The sequence below is a fragment of the Saimiri boliviensis genome, chromosome 11, assembly GCF_048565385.1.
Source record: "Saimiri boliviensis isolate mSaiBol1 chromosome 11, mSaiBol1.pri, whole genome shotgun sequence".
Classification (NCBI taxonomy): Eukaryota; Metazoa; Chordata; class Mammalia; order Primates; family Cebidae; genus Saimiri; species Saimiri boliviensis.
In genome coordinates this window covers 34,116,562-34,140,445 of record NC_133459.1, presented here as the reverse complement: position 1 = coordinate 34,140,445, position 23,884 = coordinate 34,116,562, and the positions used below count along the sequence as shown (strand labels likewise).

At 36.3% G+C, this 23,884-nt stretch overlaps 1 protein-coding gene across 9 annotated transcripts in view; it reads right to left on the bottom strand.

The window, feature by feature from the left end:
• Positions 1 to 23,884, bottom strand: part of ZMYM4 (zinc finger MYM-type containing 4) — a 159,928-nt gene that overhangs the window by 2,597 nt on the left and 133,447 nt on the right. For all 9 annotated transcript variants that reach the window (XM_074380496.1, XM_039473883.2, XM_003937521.4 and 6 more), the window contains 12 exons: positions 23,156 to 23,300; positions 20,196 to 20,314; positions 19,273 to 19,444; positions 18,388 to 18,441; positions 17,806 to 17,985; positions 17,285 to 17,379; positions 11,968 to 12,139; positions 11,702 to 11,797; positions 9,343 to 9,494; positions 4,592 to 4,703; positions 2,590 to 2,838; positions 772 to 901 (listed from right to left, as the gene is read on the bottom strand). In XM_074380496.1, coding sequence (XP_074236597.1) covers positions 772 to 901; positions 2,590 to 2,838; positions 4,592 to 4,703; positions 9,343 to 9,494; positions 11,702 to 11,797; positions 11,968 to 12,139; positions 17,285 to 17,379; positions 17,806 to 17,985; positions 18,388 to 18,441; positions 19,273 to 19,444; positions 20,196 to 20,314; positions 23,156 to 23,300 — 1,676 coding nt within the window. The remainder of the gene's footprint in view (positions 1 to 771; positions 902 to 2,589; positions 2,839 to 4,591; positions 4,704 to 9,342; positions 9,495 to 11,701; positions 11,798 to 11,967; positions 12,140 to 17,284; positions 17,380 to 17,805; positions 17,986 to 18,387; positions 18,442 to 19,272; positions 19,445 to 20,195; positions 20,315 to 23,155; positions 23,301 to 23,884) is intronic.

Below are 23,884 nucleotides of genomic sequence, written 5' to 3'. Positions count from 1 at the left end.
TTGCACCAACCTAATATGGCTCTCAACTCTTCTCCACTGTGACTCACAATGGGGAAAGCAATGTACCCACAAGGATAAATAGGTTTACAGGAAGATTTCCTCCCAGGAATAAACTGAGATCACATTGGATTGGAAGTAAGTATAAAGTTAATATAAGACAAAGTATAAATCACAAACTTTAGTATTTCAAACATTATTAAGAACAACAAAAAAGTCAACTCACATATGACACTATGGCTAAGAACCATGTATCGGAAGTGCCCAATATCCTGGAATGAACCCCAAGGGCACTCAATACACATTATCAATAGGCAAATGCAGCTATTACATTTCTTTTCAGAAAAAAGTCCTTTAGTGTAAATCTTACAACTCTAAAATCACAGTTTCTCTAAGAAAAGGACTACTTAGCAATTTTCAATTCCTTAAAAATTGTTTTTCTATTGTAGCTTTGGCAAAGTAAAATTTCTTTTCTATACAAATAACAAAGTAACTACAGATTAGATATCACACAAAGGTTGTGCAACAGTTGTAAAGATCAAACAATAGCAGCGACTCTTGCTTTTGAAGAAATTTTCATAAAATAATTAGGAAGACAAGGTAATTTGTTTTGTGGTTCAAAATCCACACAGATAGGACAATGGGGGAAAAAAATTCATGGTAAATTCTTGTCTAAAGTCACAGGCTAGCTACTTTTCTATGTTCAAGCATCTGAAATCCAAAATATGTTAACTGCCTTCTGAGTATACTATATTTAGTTCAGAGAAAGATTACCATTTTGACAGGTAAAACTCATAAAGTCGGACTGGGCATCTGAGTGGGTTGTCAGTATTCTCTGCCATCTCCACCCCCACTGGAACCTCTTCATCTTCATTTCGTTTCCTCTTGCCAACAGTCAGTTTATCTTGAGACAGGAAATAATCATCAAAGGATTATATTAGAGAAGTCTACTCTTTGAGTCTCAAACAGCCAATGAGCTTTGCTTCGCAGCCAAACTCTGTTGTTCCCTCCCCTTCACTCACTCACACTCATTCAACAAACACTGAGTGCCTATGGAGGTGTCAGACATTATTTTAAGTGCTGGGTTTTATGGCAATAAACAATGTCCCTATCCTATGAATTTTATGTTCTGCTGCTCACCAAAGTGGGGGCACCATGACAAAAAGTATGGCACTGGAGAATGTCTCTATTCTGAACCTGACTTTTTTGAGGGGAGACAGGGTCTCGCTCTGTTGCCCAGGCTAGAGTGCAGTGGCTCCACCACAGTTCACTACAGCCTCAAACCCCTGGGGTCAAGTGATTCTCCTGCATGAACCTCCCAAAATATCGGGATTACAAGTATGAGCCACTGTACTCAGCCTATAGCTGCTCTTAAAAACTGGTATAGGACTTTCACCAGCTTCTTGCATTATTACCTTAACAAAATTCACCCCAGTTTTCTATCTAGAAGCTACCTAAATAAAAACACTTTGCTAGTCACTTAGAAAACAATCTGAATTCATTACTGATCTTGTCAAGCACCTAATCAGCAAACAGGGAAATATTATACACCTGCCTTTCCCTCCCCCAGTTCATATCAACTGAGGCCAGGTGTAGTGGCTCATGCCTGTACTTTGAGAGGCTGAGTGGGGAGGATCACCTGAGGTCAGGAGTTAGAGACCAGCCTGGCCAACATGGTGAAACCCTTTTAGTAAAGTACAAAAATTAGCCAGGTGTGGTAGCACATGCCTGTAGTCCCAGCTACTAAGGATGCTGAAGCAGGAAAACCCCTTGAACCTGGGAGGTGAAGGTTGCAGTGATTCGAGATTGTGACACTGCACTGGGTGACAGAGTGAGACTCCATCTCAAAAAAGAAAAAAACAAATCAATTGAGAGCACAAAGTGGGTTACATATATATATATAACTAAGAAAACAGGATATAAGACACTAGGTGAAAAACATAATCTTAGTAAAGGAACAACTCAGAAACAAGTTTATACAAAGTTGAACATCACAAATACAGATTTTTTTTTAGTGATTTAAATTCTCACATTCAAAAAAATATGTTCTACTTTTAGAAATTGATTTGGGTAAGTTCATGACTTATGATTCTGTTCAAAAATAATAAATTTAATTTCTATTATCCTATAATACCAAGATTTTTAAAAGATAAAAAACTGTTATTTAATAGGCTGTTTTTGAAATGCAAGACAATGAACCTAGGGGTTCTGGTCAAAAAAAGATTTAAAAACAATGGACTAAAAATTATGTAGGTTTCTTTTAACTAGTGACTGGTTCATCTGCTGTTTGTAAATCAGTTATTCTCAACCCTGGTTGTATATTTAAATTCCTGAGAAGTTTTAAAATGAGCTCTACCCAATTAAATAAAAGTTTCTTATTTAAAAGCCAATGAAAGTATATTGAAACGTGATTCCTCTCCTTTTGAGGCCAGCCTTTGACCTCTCTCTGACAGTAGAGAGAAATATTCAAATGTTACAATAAAGCCACACTCTTCCACCTCTAGAATTTGTAATTACCTTTCTGCAGCAACTATTTTATTACCACTACTAAGACTTTGAAGAGAAATCTGACAAACACCAACCATCTCATACCTGGTTCTGACTCCTGCTTCTGTAGAGGTGGGAAGAACCTCAGATATGTCATCTTGGTACTGTACTTCAGAGTCCTGGTCCGTCTCATCACATGGGCAAAGGAAAGCTTCAAGTGCTCAGTAACATTCTTTAGTTGGAAGTATTTGGTATTGAAGAAAAGGAGGGTGTTTAAAAGGACGATTGGTGAGTAAGCGCCCAACTGTTTGCACTCCCACAAATGCTCTTCTTCAATGCGAGAGAACATGTAACCTAGACAGAAGGGGTACAAGAAACGGTACTGAGCTCCTGCTAAAGACGACTAAGTAATCTCTCAAATTCTAGGACATGGAGATATAAAGAGAAAGACTGATTGTTCCTCTTTCCCCTCTTCCTTATGCAGAAAACTAGAAAAGGAACCACAAAGAAAAAGACAGATGATTCCACTCAAGTAGACATCATGAGAGTCTCCTGAAACAGTTTTAATCTATTGATATTTTAGATTAGGGGTTGTTAAGCTGTCAAAAGGGCCAGAAAATAAGTATTTTGGAATCTGCAGTCCATATAGGCTCTGAACAACGCTGTTGCTATAGAAACGAAGGAGCCACAGAGGACACATAAAACAAACAGGCAGAGCTATATGCCAGTAAAATTTATTTATAGGCAAACTTGAATTTCATATAATTTTATTTATTTATTTTTGAGACAGGTTCTCACTCTGTCGCCCAGGCTGGAGGGGAGTGGCACAATCAGGGTTCACTGCAGCCTCAACCTCCTGGGCTCAGGTGCTTCTCCCACCTCAGCTTCTGAGCAGCTGGGACTACAAGCACTACCACCATGCCCAGCTAATTTTTTGTATTTTTTGTAGAGACAGGGTTTCACCATGTTGCCCAGGCTGAATTGAACCCTTGGGCTCAAGTGATCCTCCTGCGTCAGCCTTCCAAAGTCATACCTGGGACTACAGGTGTGAGCCACCATGCCCAGCCATGAATTCAACCTAATTTTCACATGACAAAATATTAATTCTTAAAAAAAATTCCCCCAAATATTTTAAAATGTAAAAACAATTTTTAGCTCATGGACTGCAAAACAGGGAGCAGGCCATATTTGGCCATGGACCACAGTTTGCAAACTCCTGTTGGAGATCGTTAAACTTACTGTTAAGTAGTTCAGTCTCATTTAGCCCAGATCATTAAAAGGCAGACAACTCCCTCCCTCCCACTCTTCCCACCTTAATTTTTAAATTTAATTAAGAGAGGTCACTTCCTGATGACTCACCTGGGATTTTTCTTGAAAAGCAAAGGTCTTTAGGAAGAATGAAAATAAGTGGACTTTAATTGCACCTTCCTCATGATGCCCCTTAAACATAGTTCTTTCCTACCGTTCTCTCCTCAGTCCTCTGTTGCTGCTTCTGCATCCTACTCTTGAGAGACTATCCATAAACATGACTTAATTACTGCAAATCTTTGTCCCTGGTCCCCTCTCTGAATGCTAAATGCATCAAACCACCCTGTTGCTCAGAATTCTTCAAAGGTGCTCTGCAGCCCAAAAGAAAGGTGCGCACACTACTGAGCTTAATACTGAACCTCTGCTTTCACTTCGGCCTGAGACCTGGAGTGAATTACAGATTTGTCTAATGACATTTGGTCAAAGAAAATCAAGAACGAGGACTTAACTCTCTTAACAACAGTTCAGTATACATACAAACTACTGAAAAAGGTCCACTGTTAGCAGATATGATATGTGAAAGCTACACCACTGCTACCAGATCAAAAATGGTTTCTAAAAAGTTAAATGTAACTTCAAATCGATTTACATTTTCTGTAATTAGTATACATGTACTACCTGAAATTTACAGTTTTCCTAAAACAATCAACAATAAACCAAAGATCCTCTCCTCAGAAGCCAAAATATACTATAAATCTGGACAGAAATAAAAATAAACAACTTTTTTAAAAAGATAACCATAAAACTTAAACAATTTAAGAAAGCACATCATGGAAACAATTTTAAAAAATCACCCTACCATTAGGAAGTATTGTAGGTTCCCATATTTTCAAGAGTTTGGTAAGTTCAATCATAAATCTGGAATAGGGCTCAGTAAAAATGTTATCTATTCTACCATTTTCAAACAGGTACTACAAGAAAAAAAAGAAAATATACATGTTGATAAAAACATGAGTTCTTAAAAAATTATTGTAAGAAATACAGTTTACCCTTAATTTTTGCCCTTACAATATTATAAACCATGTTCAGCCTCTCAGTACTTTAGAGATAGCTGTTAGAACACCAGAATTCAAGCTAACGGTCCTTTTCATGTTAACACATTGTCTATGGCAGTGACCTTGTAGTAGTTTTTTATTTCCTTTTTAAAACACAGATACAAAGTATTATAAAAAACCCTTTACTTAATTCCTAAAACTGACATACTAAAAACTGGTTCCAATGCACATGTCCCAATCATGTTTTCCCTGTTTCATAATGTGTATCTGCAGATGTGCTCTTTTGGTTTTTACCCAGATACAAGATCATTTCTTGCAATAACAGTTAGCTAATGTCAGTTGACCTGGGGAAACCCAAATTTATAAACTGTTTACCTGGAGCCTTCTAACTACAGCTCTCAACTCTCTGCCCCACAACCATCAAAAAAGTTCAAAAAGTTCAAGTCTAATTATAGGACATTAAACTGTGTTAATTATAACCACCAACAACCATATCATAGGACAGAACAAAAAGAATAGCTACAGTTTAAAAATGTATTGAGCCAGGATTGGTAATTCCAGTGCTTTGAGAGGCCAAGGTGAGAGGATCACTTGAGGTCAGTAGCGCAAGACTAGCCTGGGCAACATAGTGAGACCCATCTCTACAAAAAATTTAAAACCAATAGCCAGGGGTGGTGGTGCATGCCTGTAGTCCTAACTGCTTGGGAGTCAGAGGCAGGAGGGTCGTTTGAACCTAGGAGTTTGAGACTGCAGCTATGATATGAGCTATGATCATATCACTGCACTGCAGCCTGGACAACACAGCAAGACCCTGTCTCTTTTAAAAAGTACTAATGGCGCAGGTCAAATAAAATCAATTGGAATAGGGACATACCATAAGTGGTAACAGAATAAAAGGCAGCATGTAATTACATGATACAATTTTTGGTGTTTTTAAGATTTAGCATTTTTAATTTATATTTCCATGGCTGTCTTGGTTTCTTGCATTTCTATCTATGTATGATTAGGAGATAATTATTTCCATTTAAATTTATTCTGGCTAATAAAAATTACCACTTCAATAGGTATTTTTATGAAGCCTCCTCAAAGGCAATTTATTATCTTATTGCCAGATTACAGTTTGTTGTTGAACAGTAATTCTTCTTTTTCTTCTTTTAATATAGTCACTTTCAAGCTTAAAAATATATCTTCATTATTGAAAAAGTTCAAAATATAGGAAAAGTAGACTACTCAAACTCATCACACAAAGTCAACTACTATTCATATGCGAAAATATTTCCAATCCTTAAAAAATTTCTTTATACAGAGGTGAGTTTTGTACAGTTACAGCAATATATCAGTACATATAAAATACACGTTTTTTTTTTTGTTTTTTTTTTTTTTTGAATTCTTCCCCCTTAACCAGGAACAAGACAAGAATACCTATCCTTGACATTCTTCTTCAACACTATACTGCAAGTCCTAGTCAGAGCAGCCAGGCAAGACAAATTAATACAGAGCATTCAGATAGGAAAGGAAGAAGTAAAACTATCTCTAGTTGCAGGTAACAGAATCCTATATATAGAAAATCCTAGAGAATGCACAGAAAAATTAATTATTAGAGCTAGTAAGTGAATTTAGCCAAGGTGCAGCATACAAGCAACACACAAGAATCAGTTGTATTTCAAGCTAGCATGAACAATCCAAACAGAAAATTTAACAAGTCCCATTTACCAAAGCACCAAAAAGAATATTTGAGAAGAAATGTAAATAAAATGATGTTAAAACTTACACACTTAAAACCACAAACAACTGCGGAAAGCAAAAATTAAAGAACAACTAAATAAATGAAAAGACATCCTGTATTCACAGATCAGAAGATTTAATACTGTTAAAATGGCAATATCCTCCAAATCAACTTACAGATTAACTGCAATCATATCAAAATCCAACAGCTTTTTGCAGAAACTGAAAAACCCATCCTAAAATTCATATAGAATTTCAAAGGATCTTGAATAGCCAAAAGAATTTTGAGGAACCTGATTTCAAAACTTACTACAAAGCTATAGTATAAATTTCAAAACTGTGTACTGCCCTATGAATAGCCATCTATAGACAAATGGATTAGAATTAAGAGTCCAAATTAAACCCATCTATATTTGGTCAAAAGATTTTCTACAAGGGTATCAAGCCCATTCAATGGGTAAAAGAACAGTCTCTTCAACAAATGGAGCTGGAAGAACTGGATATCCATATATAAAAGAATGAAGGTAGACCTTAGCTCATACCAGATACAAAAATGAACTCAAAATAGTTCAATGACCTAATTATGAGAGCTAAAATTATAAAACTCTCTGAAAAGAAGAGGGTTAAATCTTCATGTCCTTGAATGTGGCAACGGATTCCTGGCTATAACACCAAAAGCACAGGCAATGAAAAGAAAAGAGAAAGGAAAAGAAAAGGAAGAACAAAAAAGAAACCGAACTTCATTAAAACAAAAAGAATTTGTGATTCAAAGTACACTACGCCAAGAAAGTGAAAAGAAAATCCAGCGAATGGGAGAAAATATTTGCAAATCACATTATCTGGTAAAAGTTTAATATCTAGAATATAGAGTTTCTACATCTCAATGACAGAAAGATAAACAATCCAATTTAAAAAACAGGCAAAGGACTTGATGATATAGTTTAGATACTTGTCCCTTCCAAACCTCATGTTGAGATTTGATCCCTAATGTTGGAAATGGGGCCTGGTAGGAGGTATTTGGGTTATGGATGCAGATGTCTCATGACTGGCTTGATACCCTCCTCCCAGTAATGAAGTTCTCCCTCTATTAGTTACTATGAGATCTGATTGTTAAAAAGAGCCTGTCACCTTGTCCTCACTCTCTTGCCTGCTCCTCCTTCACCTTCTGCTGTGATCATAGATGCTATGACTGGAAGCTTCCTGAAGCCCTCACCAGAAGCAGATGCTGGTGCCATATTTCTTGTACAGCCTACAGAACCATGAGCCATGATTCTGCATGATAATTTCTTTATAAATTACCCAGCCTCAGGTACTCCCCCATGGCAAGGCAAACAGACTAAGACAGGACTTAAATAGACATTTCTCCAAAGAAGATATATGTGTGGTCAAAAAAGTACATGAAAAGATACCCAATGTCATTAGAGAAATGCAAATTAAAAACACAGTGAGGTATCATTTCATACCCACCAGGATGGCTGTTGTTTAAAAAAAAAAAAAAAAAAAAAAAACCCCACCAAAAAACCCCCACAGAAATTGACAAATGTTAGCAAGAATGTGGAGATACTGGAATCTTCATATACTGCTGATGGAAATGTAAAATGGTGCTGCCACTTTGGAAAACAGTTTGGTGGTTCCTCAACAACTCAGTCATAGTTACAAGACTCAGCAATTCTACTCCTAAGCATATACGGCAAAAGAATAGAAAACAGGTGTTCAAACAAAAATCTATATATGAATGTTCATAGCAGTATTATTTGCAATTACTAAAAGGTGGAACCTCAAATGTCCATCAGTGGATGAATGGATAAACAAGATGTGGGATATCCATATGATAGAATATTATTCAGCCATAAAAAGAAATGCTGTACTGATTCCTGCTACAACATGGATAAACCTTGAAAACATAATGCTAAGTGAAAGAAACCAGATACAAAGGGTCATATAGTATATGAATCCACTGAGACGAAATATCCAGAATAGACGAGTTCAGAGACAGAAAGCAGACTGACAGTTGCCAAGGATGGGTGGAGGGAGTAATGCGGAGTGACTACTAAATGGGTTCGAGGTTTCCCTTTGGAGTCATAAAGTTATAGAACAAGATAGTGGTGATGACTGCACATCAAGAATGTACCTTTTAGTCCTACTGAACTGTAAACTTTAAAATGGTAAATTTTATGTTATGCATATTTTCCCATAACATAAACAAATAAATATCACACCATATATATAATTCTACAAGTTACTTTTTTTGTTGTTTTTCCTCAGGCAGGGTCTCACTCTGCCACCTAGGCTGGAGCACCAATGGCTTACTGCAGCCTTAAAACTCCTGGGCTGAAATGATCCTCCTGCCTCAGCCTTCTGAGTAGCTGGGACTGGAGGCATACACCACCATGCCCGGCTAATTTTTTAGTTTTTGTAGAGACAGTGTCTTCCTATGTTGCCCAGGCTGGTCTTGAATCTCTGGCCTCAAGTGATACTCCCATCTAAGCCTCCCAAAGTGCTAGGAATACAGGTGTGAGCCACCACACCTGGCCCTGCAAGTTACTTTTTAAAATACATGCCTCTAAGAATTTTCTAGGCCAATAAATACAGAAGCAAGCCATTCCTTTTTAACTATTTTACAGTATTCCACAATATGGACATATTATAGTTGACTGATCCATAAAGCTTGATTAATACTTGGGTGGTTTCCAATTTCTTGTTAAAAACAATGTTACAATGAAAATACCAGTATATATCTGGGTGTGTACATGTGCATGTAATTTCTGTGGGGACATATTCTGGTCAATGGATTTGCTAGGTTGAGGAATCCATATGTTTAACTTGATACCTGTTGAATTCCAAGGCACAAGTATAAGATACTGTCTGGATCATATTTTTCACCATTTGGTCTCCGCACCTCTTGGATAAACTGGCATAAGCCCAAACTCAACTCAGCAAAAGTGCAGGACAGAATATCTTCCTTCAGCTTGATAGAGCGGACTGCAGAAAGGTAGAAAACATCTCATACATTAACTTTTACAACAAACATAGTAGCATTACTTGATTAACTGAATAAACATTGAATACTATTGTGCCCTAGGCAATGTGGTGCAGACTAGTGGATATTAAAGACAGATTCTGATCTCAAGTCTACTTAAATTAGGGAAATAAAGATATGTGCATATGGTACAATACATGCCATGATAGAGGTTTTCCTTAAATGGCAATCTATGAAAGCAAATGAGGGCTATCCATTAGGGAAGAGTCAGGTTAGATTCCAGCAAATGTGACACTTAAAGTAGACCTTAAAAGGTGAGGAAGAGTTAAACAGGTAGATAGGTTAAGAATTCCAATCTGAGGATACACAAAAAGGCTTCCCAAAGTATAGTCCACAGAACACTAGTCTTATGTGAGAGCTGGAGAATACTCAGTTTCTAAGATCTCATAAATTCAGAAAACACAAGATGCTCTATTTGTCTCTGAAGAATTCACAGTGCTTAATGTTACATTAAAGGCTCTGAGTATAACTGCAAAAAAGAAAGCTGTTTAACTTTCTTCAGCTCGTGTTTGAATACAGAACACCTCGAATAATGAGTAACAACCTCTTGCCTTTGGAAATTCTAGAATACAGTATTCCCTTTGCTAGGTCACAGGTTGAAAAGGTTCAGGGACTTAGGTGTAAAGGACAAGGGAGGAAGGGCAGGCGGGGGCAGATCACGATCAGCCTCATTTCTCATATTAAGGTTTTGCAGACAATGAACTGAATTAATTTTGAGCAAGGGAGTTATCCAATTTGATTTGTAGTGGTCCTACTACAACAGGTTAATCTACATTGTGGGGCCAAGATTAAAACACCCTTTCTAGTCACTGCTCTTCTGCATTTAGATAAGATTACATACACACAGGCTCCTGTGAGTTGATTTTACTTAAAGCAAGTGTTATTTCACGAGAGCACAGACCACGTTTGCCTTTTTCACCCTAGTACCTAGCATCATACGTGGTACATAGATCTTCAGTATTTTCTCAGTGAAAGGGTGGTAGAAATGGGTTGCCATCCCTATAACAACTGCATTTTTTTTTTTCTTTTTTGCGTTTAGGCTTAGTAGTCTAAAGCAGTATTGCCTCACCCTTTCCACTATCACCCTTCCCCCACTTTTTTGGTTTTATTTTTATTTTTTTTTTAGAGACAGGGTCTCACTCTGATACTCCGGCTGGAGTGCAGTGGTGCAATCACAGCTCTCTGCAGCCTCAGAACTTCTGGGCTCAAGAGATCCTCCTGCCTTAGCCTCCAACAGTGCTGGAATTACAGGTACGAGCCACTGCACCCAGCAGGTTGCTTTTTAAACTTAAAACATGCTACTAGGTGGTTAATGGCCTACTAAATCTCCACAACAGGAGTATATTTACACAGCCTTGGAGCAAACAGATTACACTTGATCTACAGAAACTCAATGAGTTAGTCACAACCCACAGCAGCAACTAAGTGCTCCAGTAAGAACAGTTACATGTGCCCCAAAACCAACAGGACAGACTGCAGTGAAGCCAAGAGTGCATACAATCATCTAGGTATAAGACAAAAAGAAGGTATAGTTGGAAAGGGGAAAAAAAATCAAGTTACATGGACATACTCATCCATTCCGCCCCAGCTCATTCCATAAAGATTGTACAAGTATCTTACATAAAACACAAAGAAAAAGTGAAAGATAAAGTGAAACAAAAACTTAGAATAGGGTGTCAAAAGTAGTGAAAAATGAAATCTAACGTGGGCCTTAAAATTATAAACTGTTGCTTTATTTTAAGGGTTCATATAATCCTAAATTTCCTGACAGCTGAAGTGAAACTCACAAACATGGTCAGTTATATAGATCTCACTGTAAGAAAAAACTCCTACAGTTTCCACGTATTTTCTTAAAAAACAGCAATACTGAGGCCCACATGGATTACCATGCAGACACAGGGCTCAAGACGACATATTTTGAGGCACTTGCACAGTGTTAAAAATGAAACAAAATTCCTTATATTTGCATAATAAACTCAAGATCAGAAGACGTAACCTTACCCTCAACATCCTTAAAACTGGGGATAAGATGCATTTCTCTTTCTAACCTTAAGACTCCAAATTTTAAATAATTTTAAACATTCAATTTACAAATTTAAAACAGCAATAATAATACAAATAATTTGTACCAAATAGAAACAAATTTTACCTCTACAGCCTGGCTCTGAGGATTCTTGAGAGAGTGCATGGTCTTGAGTACTTCCTAAGGGGTCAGAACACGGGCTAGATGAGGCAGGTTCAACCCCTGACAGGGAGAGAAACATAAATGAAAAGTTTAAATAAAAATGCAGAAAAAATTAAGTATAGCCCAAACCAGTTTTATGGGGCTTTTGACCGAAAATGTATCCCTTTTCAGTAGATTATCTGTATATTTCCCCTACCTAAATCAAGACACAATTCACGCTGCACACTCACCTCCACATTTTAGATCCCCCTGCTCTTCCTTGGCATTTTTCCACTGAACCCAGTTCTTCCAGGCATTTACCCCATACATGTATTTCAGTGTCATCCCGGACACTGAGCAGCCTTGAAAAGCTCCTTGAATAAGACTCCTGGGCTCCACAGCCACTATAGACTTCTTCCGTCCCTGCAAGAATTCCAAAAATTTACAGAACATAAAATTTAGTTTTGGACTTTTAATAATCAGGGTTTTCAAAGCTGGAAAGGGTATAAATTCTGTAGAATATGGAATTTAGTTTTATATCCTAAAGATTCAGAGTTCTTAGAACAAGAAAGAAAGGGCTTCAGCAATTATCTAATGTAATCCATATGAGGAAGAAAGAAAGAAAAAGTTTAAATATAGAAGAGCACACTGCAGTAATCACTAACATTTGGGTATTTATTTACATATTCCAGATATAGACTCACCTAATGAGATATGAGTAACTATTATTACCATTCAGGTCTATTTAATGAAACACGTAAACAGATTATATTCTGTGCTATATAACAAGCCTCCACAAATTCTCTAACTACCGTGAAATTAAAATAGAAACCAATGATAAATAGTGTCCAAAAATTCCTACAAAATCATAAATTAAACGGCTTTATGGGTGAAAGAAGAAAGGACAATTGCAATCACAAAACATTTTGAACTTAAAGGAAAATGAAAATAAAATTTACTAAAATTTCTGTGATGATAGAACTAAAGCAGTACTTAAAAGGACATTTGTAGTATTAAAATATTTCAATAAGAAAAAGTTTTTAAAGTCTAAAATCCATAACCGAAGCTTCTATATTAAGAAACTAGAAAAGGAAGGCCAAGTGTAATGGCTCATACCTGTAATGCCAGCACTCTGGGAGGCCTAAGTGGGAGGACTGTTTGAGCCCAGGAGTTCAAGATCAGCCTGGGCAACATGGCAAGACCCCATCTCTATAAAAAATTTAAAAATTAGCCAGGTGTGTTGGCACGCATCTGTAGTCCCAGCTACTTGAGAGACTGAAGTGAAAGAATCACTTGAGCCCAAGAGGTTGAGGCTGCAATGAGCCATAATCACGCCACTCCAGCCTGGGTGACTAAATAAGACCCTGTCTAAAAACAAACAAACAAACAAACAAATAAAAAACTATAAAAGAAAATCCAAATTAAAACCCAGGCTTGGTATGGTGGCTCACTCCTGTAATCTCAACACTGTGGGAGGCCCAAGCAGGTGGATCACTTGTGACTCTCATATCAGTAAGTTAAACAACTTAGATGAAATGGACAAACTTCTTGAAAGATTAATTAAGCTTACTCTAGAAGAAACAGATAACCTAAATAGCCATATAAACAGCATTTATAGCTTGAAACCTTCCCACAAAAACTCCATTTCCAGATGGATTAAATTCCATTACAGTTAAATTCTATCACAGTTCAAGAAATTACATAAACTGTATTTCAGAAAATAAAAAAAAAGAAACATTAACTAATTGTATAGTATCACCACTACTCTAATACCAAAACCAGTCATATAGTACAGATAAAGATCCCTCTTGAACAAGGACACTTAAAACCTTCACAGGGCCAGGCAAAGTGGCTCATGCCTGTAATTCCCACCCTTTAGGAGGCTGAGGTGGGTGGATCACTTGAGGCCAGAAGTTCAAGACCAGCCTGGCCAACATGGTGAAACCTTGTCTCTACTAAAAATACAAAAATTAGCCAGGCGAGGTGGTGAGCACCTGTAATCCCAGCAACTTGGGAGGCTGAGGCAGGAGAATTGCTTGAACTTGGGAGGCAGAGGTTACAGTGAGCTGAGATCACACCACTGCACTCCAGCCTGGGTGACAGAGTAAGACTCTGCCTCAAAAAACAAAAACAAAAACAAACAAACAAACAAAAAAAACATTCACAGAATATTAGCAAACCAAATCCAGCAACACAAAAAAGTAATACAGAAAAAAGTAGGGTTTATCCCAGGAATGGAAGATTCATTAACCATTTGGAAAAAATCAACGTATTTCACCATTTTAACAGACTTACAAGAAGGAAAACCAGATAATCACCTCAAAAGATGCAAGAAATCCACCTGGATGAAGTTCAATACTCAATCATGATTTCAAAAACTTTCAGCAAATTAGGAGTAGAAGGGAACTTCCTCAACCTGATAGAAATGACCGATGAGAAACCTACAGGTCACACCATATTTACTGCTGAAAGACTTTTTTCACCCCAAGGTTCGGAATAAGGCAAAACGGTCTGCTCTCACTACTAATATTCAACATTGTACTGAAGATACTAGCTAGTTCAATAAAATAAGAAAAAGAAGGGAAAAAAATGCATTAAGATTATAAGGGAAAAGGTAAAACCTTTATTCACAGATAATATGATTGTCGAGGTAGAAAGTCCTAAGGATTTTAGTTGAGCAAAGTCACAAGACATAAAGCAGATACGTGAAAATTACCTGTATTTCTTTTTTTCATTTCTAAGATAAATATCGTAGAAGAAAAAAAATCTGTATTTCTTTTTTTTTTTTTTTTTGAGACAGAGTTTCGCTCTTGTTACCCAGGCTGGCTGGAGTGCAATGGCACGATCTCGGCTCACCGCAACCTCCGCCTCCTGGGTTCAAGCAATTCTCCTGCCTCAGTCTCCTGAGTAGCTGGGATTACAGGCACGTGCCACCATGCCCAGCTAATGTTTTGTATTTTTAGTAGAGACGGGGTTTCACCATGTTCACCACGATGGTCTCGACCTCTCGACCTCGTGATCCACCCGCCTCGGCCTCCCAAAGTGCTGGGATTACAGGCTTGAGCCACCGCGCCCGGCCCAAAAATCTATTTCTATATACTAGTGAGGAGCACTGAACAAATGAAACTGTTTCTCTTTTTTATGAGACAGGGTCTTGGTCAGTTGCGCTGACTAGAGTGCAGTGGCAGGATCAGGGCTTACTGCAGCCTCGACCCCTTAGGCTCAAGCAATTCTCCCAGCTCAGCCCTCCAATTAGCTGGGACCACCAGCATGTGCCACGCTGCCCAGCTAATTTTAAAATTTTTTTGTAGAGATGGGGTCTCACTATATTGTTCAGACTAATCTCAAACTCTTAGGCTCAAGCAATTCTCCTGCCTCAGCTTCCCAAAAGGCTACGATTACAGGTGTGAGTCACTGTGCTCAGTGAAAAATGAATTTAAAAATAATATTATTTACAACAACATCAAAATATCTTAAATACTTACGAAAGAAACCTAACAGAATATAAGGAGACTTGTAATGGAGGACTATACCATGTTTCCAGATTAGATGACTCAAAATTCCTAAAATGTCCATTCTCTCTCTGTTCAGGACAGCCCCAACTCAAATTCTAATAGGCTTTTTTTTTTTAATTTTTTAAAGAAATTGACAAGTTGATTCTAAAATGTATATGGACATGTAAATGACAATTTTAAGAAGAACAAAGCTGGAGGATTTACACTCTTAATTTCCAGGCTCACTGTAAAATCACAGTAATCAGGACAGTTGGTACTGGTATTAAAATAGACATATAAATCAATAGAACAGAATAGAGAGTTTCAGAAACAGACTGACACATACATATATGATTGACTTTTAACAGAGTTGCCAATGTAATTCAATGGGTAATGAATAGTCTTTTCCAAGGGCAGTGCTGGAACAACTGGATACCCACATGCAGAAAATGAACCTTGACCCCTGCCTCAACTCATATATAAAAATTACCAAATAGATCACAAACATAAAAGTTAAAACTATAAAACTTCTAGAAGAAAACATAAGAGAATGTCTTAGTTACTATGAGTTAGGCAAAAATTTTTAGAAGAGGTATTAAAAAGCATAATCCATAAAATAACAAATTGATAAAATGAACTTCCTCAAAATCAAAATCTGCTATTCATCATTAAGAAAACAGAAAAGTAACTCAGTAGGAGCAAAACTGATTTGATAAATTATATACATAGTAAAGGATACTCACAACTAAGCAAGATGACAACCAACCCAATAAAAAAATGAAAAAACTTTATAAAAACTGTGAATAAACATTTTACCAAAGAACACACATGAATGGCAAATATGTATATGAAAAGATGCTCAACATCATTAACCATTAGGGAAAAACAAATTAAAGCCATAATGAGGTACCACTATACATTCACTAGAATGGCTAAAATTAAAAATCAACAATACCAAGTGTTAGCAAAGTCATGGAGCAGATGGAACTCTCTCATCCATTGCTGGTGGGAATGCAAAATGGTACATCTCCTTTGGAAAACAGTCTGGCAGCTTTCTTATAAAGTTAAAAATAAACATAGCATAAAAACCTAGCAATCTCATTCCTAGATCTCTTTCCTCAAGAGAAATGAAAACATATGTTCACACAAAGATTTATACTAAGATGTTCATAGCATTTTGAGTAAGTTTTATTCAAAATAGCCCCAATCTGGAAACAACCCAAATTTTTATCACCTGTTAAATAGCTGAACTAATTGAGTTTGTCCATACAATTAAATACTACTCAGAAATAAAAAGGAATTAACTACTGGGACATGAAATAACATGGATGAATATCAAAGCATTATGCTAAGTGAAATAAACACAGAAGACTACATATTATAGGATTCCATTCATGTGAAATTTCAGAAAAGGCAAAGCAGTGGCATTTTGCATCAATCTGTACAGCAGATCAGTGGCTGTCAGCAGCCAGAGGGGCTGACTGAAAAAGGTCATAGTGGAACTTCTTGTGAAGTGGAATTGTTTGTGATTGTGGTGCTAATTACATATCATATAGATCAGCTGGAGCCCATCAAAATGTACACTTAGAACTTACAAATATTTTAATGTAATTATTATACAACAGGGCTAATTTTAAAAATAAGGCTATTATTCTTTCAACTTTATATGGGAAAGCCCTGTCAATGTGGAAAAACAGCCAGGTGAACTTCACAATTTTACTATACTATAAAAATAGTAAACTACTCAGTATTATAACATGTAAAAAGAGCTAAATTTAGAGATTATTTAAAAGAGAAAAGCATAAAACCAAATTCTAAAAAGCTTTTTAAAGTAAGCAAAGCAATACAAAAGAAAACTCTTAACTATAGAAACAAAAGATAAAAAGTTCCTACTAAAGAAATGTAAATAAAAGACAGGCTCTTGAACTCAAAAAACAAACGTACAAAATTACAAGGTTGCAAAATAACACATGGGACTACCTGACTCTGCTCAGAGTTTTGAAAGCAGCAGGAACTAAGTAATGTTTGTAGAATGAAGGAAAGAAAAGTCTAGAAAAGTTAAGCTGTAGCTTACTCTTCGTCTGGGTTGGGGGAAGCCATCTCTGTGCCGTCGTCTTGTTCGGGAACGCGCCTGGATTCCCTGTCCTTTGTTAAGTGGGTCAAAGGATTCTATAATAATCAGCAGAAAGCACAACATAAAGTAAATAACGCACAAATTTAAATAAAGACTTAAGACTGGGAAAGAAATGTCAGGTAATCATCACTACATTCATTAGTTTGTTTGTGATAAAATAAGAATTTCACATATAGACTTAAACCAAAAATATAATGCATAAATGAAAACTTCATTAAAAATCAAGAAAAGCTACTGTGGGAAAGGTTAAAAAAAATTTAACCAAAGTAATCACTTACAAGAACAATATGGTATAAATTAGTACCTACAAAGCCAGGGTCCATTTGTGCTCTAGATTATGACCTCTAACACATTATACTGTTATTACCAATAACAACTGGTACTGCTTAACAGTGTCAATTCTGAGTTGTAACAATCTTCTAAATACTAAACTTTCAGTGGGTAAGTTACTGCACACAAACCTGATGGAAAATCTGCTTCCAGGTCCTGTTCAGTTTCCCCTTTTGAGAACTGCTTCAATTCTGAATCAGCCTCTTGCACAGCATTTGACTTTAAGGCATAGTGATTCAGCTCTTCTTCCCAGCTATGTGGAGTGGATACTGCCTCTGATTCAAGATCACCACTGTATGTACTTCCTTGGTCTGAAATATATGGATAACAAACAAGCCCTCAAAATAAAATAGCCTCATCTTCACATGCTCAGAAAACTTTCTGAACCCCTGAATACCAAATAATGAGATATGGTTGATGGACAATTACCTAGGTACACTCAAGAATGAAGCAACTTGTTCATCAGCCTCACAGAACTGGATTCATATTTTTGGTAGGCACTTGAAAGCATTATCTCAGTAAATCTTTAAAACAAATATTTGATGTGGCTTTTATTATTCTCACTAGAAATTAGTATACTTCATAGACATCTGATACCCCTTACAAATAATTAAAATTACAAATATGAAATCCAAGGGTACTAATATTTTAGAGGTTTCTATTACTAACAGAGAGTAGTATTTCTAAAAATCAACATATTTGCAACTACAAACCTTTTTCAAATATCTTGGTGTCTAGAAAGAGTTCCTGTTCAGAAGTTTGAGACTCTAAAGAAAAACAAAAGCACATTAATTTATAGGTATATACAACAAATTATAACTCAAATGAAATGACTGCACTATATACATCAATCATACTACAGAGTTCTAAGTAAATAGACTTCATATGCGAAAGAATAATTCATTAACAAAATGAAATGCCAGATTACCACTGTTAATGGGGATTCTGGTTAGTATCATGTGCTTTGGAGTCAGATGTATCTGGATTCAAGTTCTGGTTCCACTACTTCCGGACTGCATAACCAAGGCAAGTCTAACATCCTATTTTCCAGATCAGAAATCTGAGGTACACAGGACCTCCTTCCCATCCCATAAGCCTGTCATGAAGACCGAATAAGGTAGTGCACACAATGCACTGAGCGCAATGCCTAGAGTATGCCAAGCACACACAACGTTAACTACTGCTATTATCATTATTACACACTACTAGTCTGAGATCCATCTATCAGTTATTTTGAGCCAAATGGTTTTCCATCCTAAGGTTCTATTATACATAGAATGCTGGTGATTATACAACAGGAATTCTTACGTGAGGAACATGGCTTTGATTATAAAGATAAAATTGGAAAATAATCATGAAACCTTGATTTCTAAGTTTTTTGAAATCATAACTAAAAACTATTGAATACTAATACTTAGTTTTCCTTCATAAAAACAATAGGAGCTTTCAGAAGTACTAAAAAGTTCAATCAACCCCACAGACTTGGTATGCACAGACAATAAAGGTTTTAAAAACACCGTGTCTTATACTTAAAATTACTTGAGTCACCGAAAAATGTATGTGTTTTTTCTTTCTTTACTTTTAAAGATTATACCAACCTCCCTGAGATAGAGTCTTCTCCTTCTCTTCATCTTCTGCAATCATTTCTGCCATCTCAAGGAGATCAGCTTCAAATGGATGTGTGGGAAGCTTTTCCTTCATGTCTTCAATACTCTCTGTGACTTTATTTTCACTATCCATTGAAGATGGAAGAAGCATGGGGACAGGCATCTGAAAGACCAAGGATAGACTGAAGACTTTCTTAGGCAACAGGTTTCTGGTCAAAAGAATGATTTGTGAGATGATTTAGGTACAAAAATAGCAAACCAATTAAAGATGTATTCATTGCTGATGTTTAAACTAGTCTTGCTAGTTTGTTTTTATAAGACTAGAACCATTTAAATAAAAATTCAATAAGCGCTCTGGACATTCAACAAAACATGTCTCTGAATCCATTCAGTAAGTGCTTTGGACATTCAACAAAATATGTCTCTGAATGCTCTAAAGGAGTAATTCTATAATACACTTTTCATTTTGTTTTTGTTTTTGCTTGTACGTCTCACATTTTTCTTATAATTGTTTCCTTTAAGGACTCAGAACCTGGGAAAAATATATTTGTAATAAAAAACCCTATTTTTCTTCAATCAAAAATGAGTATCATATAAATCACAGTATTATTTTCACCCTTGCTAGAATCCAGGATTTCAACATACACCATTTATGATCTTTTTCTCTTTAAGTGGTCTTACTGTGTATGTAACCTTTTAAAAAAAGCTACATTATAACCTTCTCTGAAAAGGAAAGGTACAAATAAAAGTAGTCATTTATATAATCCATGTTAAGTAATAATGATAATATGATAACAGCCAATCAAAAGCAGGTATATTTTACCAACAAACAAAAACTTTCTTCACAGAACTATACAATTTTAATTGAGGAAAATGCAGGCTAAATTAGCTTTAATCTCTCAACGATTACTCACTGGAACCGGAATTCCAAATGGGACTGGAGCATACTGAGTGTAAAGATGGAGAGGTATGGGAACAAACACTGGTACAGGAACTGGCACCACAATGATTTGGGGCTGACTTGGCGTGTCTTCTAACAACAACAAAAAAAATCACAAAAAGCAAAGAGGGTTAGAAACATTTTAATATGATTTCAAAATAAAAAGGCTTATGGAGGTTTACAGTTCAAAACAAGAGTAACCTATGACACTGTAGGAGTTATCAAGGAGAAATAACTAAACCAGCAAAAAAAAAAAAAAAGGCTTGAGTTAGCACTGACAAAAAGTGGGTAACATAATAAGTATCAGTGATACAAGAAGAAAAATGAATGTAGGATATAATATAGATTGATATATATTAGATGGGTATAATTTAGATGAAACAAAGATCCTAGAAGACAGGCATGAAAACTACTTGCTAAAGAGGAGACTGAATACGGAGGGGGCCATTTCTCTCATGCTATAATGCACATTTTAAAATCATTTGTAGTAGATAGTGGGGAGCCACGGAAGATATTTTTCAACACAAAGTAGTGATGAAAATGACATCAAAAGATTAATTTGGCAACAATTTCATCACTGAATAAAAACTATATCAACTGTTAAAGTAGGAGGCAATTATAATAAGCAGAGCTAAGGTGACGGAAGACTACTCTAGGTTATGATACCTACAAAAAAGAATAAATACATATAGCAGATGTTCTAAGTATTAAAAGGATGAAATAGAACTTGAAAAAAAAAACCTTAGAGAAAGTAGTAAGATGGAGGATTCATTCCATTATTTAACAAACACAGACAGTCCCCAAATTAACGATGGTTCAATACAGGATCATTCAACTTTATGACAGTGCAAAAACAAGTACATACCATACTTCCATATAGCACTGAATAAATTCCATGATATTCATAACTTTACTGTAAAATAAGCTTTGGGTTAGATTATTTGCCCAACTGTAGGCTAATGTAAGTGTTCTGGGCATGTTTAAAATAGCCTAGGCTCAGCTATGATGTTTGAGAGTTTGGGTATATTAAATGCATTTTTGACTGCTGATTTTTTTAACATAGAATGGGCACAACATTATAAGTTGAAGAGCATATGGAGTCCTTTCTATGTGTCAGAACATATGCTAGATAAGTGTAAAAGCATTGATCTAGGAGAAAGGTAACGCTAAAGACAGAAAGAGAAAAGCTAACAATTTGACTAGAGTTAGAAGTGGGAAAATAATATAGGATAAATTTTTTGTCTTTTGTTTTACAGATGGGGTTTCCATTATGTTGCCCAAGTCTTGAACTCCTGGGCTCAAGTAATCCTTCTGCCTTGGCTGCCCAAAGTGCTGGGAGTACAGGCATGAAGCATCGCACTTGGACAATAAACTTTACATAATATAGTGGACATTTAAAAAACTGTTACTTGATTTAGAAACGTCTGATAACCAAACTACACAATATTAAATAAATTGCTACTGGTAACAAAAAAAAAAAAAAAAAAAAAAACCCTAAATCATTTATAGCCTTGCTATTTGGTGTGGTTCATGGACCAGAAGCACTGACTTTACCTGGGAACCTCTAAGAAACGCCAAAACTCAGGCCCCACTGACTAAGAATCTAGTTATTCTGGATTCTTGGATAAAATTCCTGGATAATTCATGTGCATATTAAATCTTTGAGAAGCACTGGCTGACAGGATAGCCTTGCAGATGTAGAAATCGACAATTTCTTTCTACTTTAAAAATTCTGAGACTTTAAAAAAAAATTTTAGTAGAGACATTTTCACTATGTTGCCGGTGCTGGTCTTGAACTCTTGGGCTCAAGTGATCCTCCCACTACCTTAGCCTCCCAAACTACTGGGATTATAGGTGTGAGTCACCCACCAGCCAAAATTCCATGACTTTTAGATGGCAGCATGAGGAGCTACAAAGATATATTCCTTAATGAAACAAGCAAAGAGGGTGAAGACTATTTAAAAACAGCCATTTAAATTCTTGGGAAATTGTCCTAAAGGCATATACCAAATGAAGAAAAATTTCTTCAAGAAAATCTGTTAAAATTTGGTAAGAACAGTGAGAGTCTGTGACATTTCAGCTATCACAGGCTTTATTCCTCCCAGTTCGACTCAGCTCAGCTTGACAGAAACTCCACTCTGGGTAACTGTGGCCAATAAAAATAGACTTCTCTCCCCTCAACTGCCAATCAAGTGTTACCATATCTCATCAGGAAGGGTAGACCACAAGCAATTCTTATCCACTCCAACTGAAAGCTGAAGAGGCTAAATTCCTGGTGAGTATGGCCAAGAGGTCATACTCCTCCACTGGATGGAGGCTCTACCCTAGGAACAACAGGTCAGGAACACTGGGATCCTGATCATCCTCACCCCAGCTCACTTGTAGGATGGAAGTTCCACGTCAGGAGAGGCAAGACAAGAAGGCCAGAGACAACCACCCTGCCCAGCATCCACAGAGGCCTCAGAGATTCTGCCTAGGGGGAGGGGCAGTTCATTTAAAAAAAAAAAAAAAAAGAAAGCTCTGAAGCTCTCCTCAAAGGAACTGACTTCATTTGAAACAGTGTGAAGTAGCTAAAAACAGACTGTGGGGCAGTTCAAACCTAAGGTTACCCTGGAAAACAACAGCGCCTCCTGCAAGTCTGTCCTATAATTCCAAACCTTATGCTTACTCTATAATATTACATTGCCATTAATAGGAGAATTAAATGACTTGTTCACAGGTTGGTATCACTGATTAACTTCCTCCTCTTTGACACAACATGTTCAGCCTCAGATGGGGAAAATACCTAACTCACAGGGATGCTGTGAGAACTAAATTGGGCAATGTATACAAAGAACCAAACAAGTCACCTAGGAAACAGCAGGTACTCAATGTAAATAGATCCTACATTTCTTTCCCTCAAAAAATTTAAAAAAGAAAGACTAAGGAACATACCTGTCTGGCATTCTTTGTTTTGCGTATGTGGTTTGCAAGAGGTGGCTTTAGTCTGTGTGATGGGTTTGCATAATAAAGCTTTGTTCTTCAAAAGCCTTGGAGGTTGGGAAGGTGGCAGTTTCAGGGCATCTGTTTGTGTACTTGCCTAGTAAAAAAATAAATTAGAAACAAAAAATTTTTTTTAAATCTCATCATAATTATAAGAAATGTTATAATTATAAAATAAGTATCATATTGGAATTACGTAGAAGACATAGCAAGTAAATATTCAACCAAATGTGTGAGAAATACAATATTCCTAAAATATTAATAGTAATCAAGGAATGTTTTAATGACTATATTATTTGAATGTCTCTAATCACAATTTCTATCTACCAAGAAAAATGTCATTTCTATTGTAACACACTGTTGATCAGTAACAACGTTGGCTAAGTTTAAAATGAGAATTCTTACTTCCTGATTAAGACATAGAGGACTTAGTTTCAAGATAACTTGGAACAATACAATCACTTATGATCATTTAAGTAACTTGAATAAAGACAATGTGAAAGTTATCCCAGAAACCTGAAGAAACACTTTAAAAGTGCCACTGTTTCAGTCATAAGTTTTTCTCATTATTTATTTTCTTCTTCTTTTAAGAGACAAAGCAGAAAATATTAATGAGCTTAAAAAATAAAGAATTTTTTTTTTTTTTTTGAGGGAGTGAGTCTCACTCTTGCCAGGCTGGAG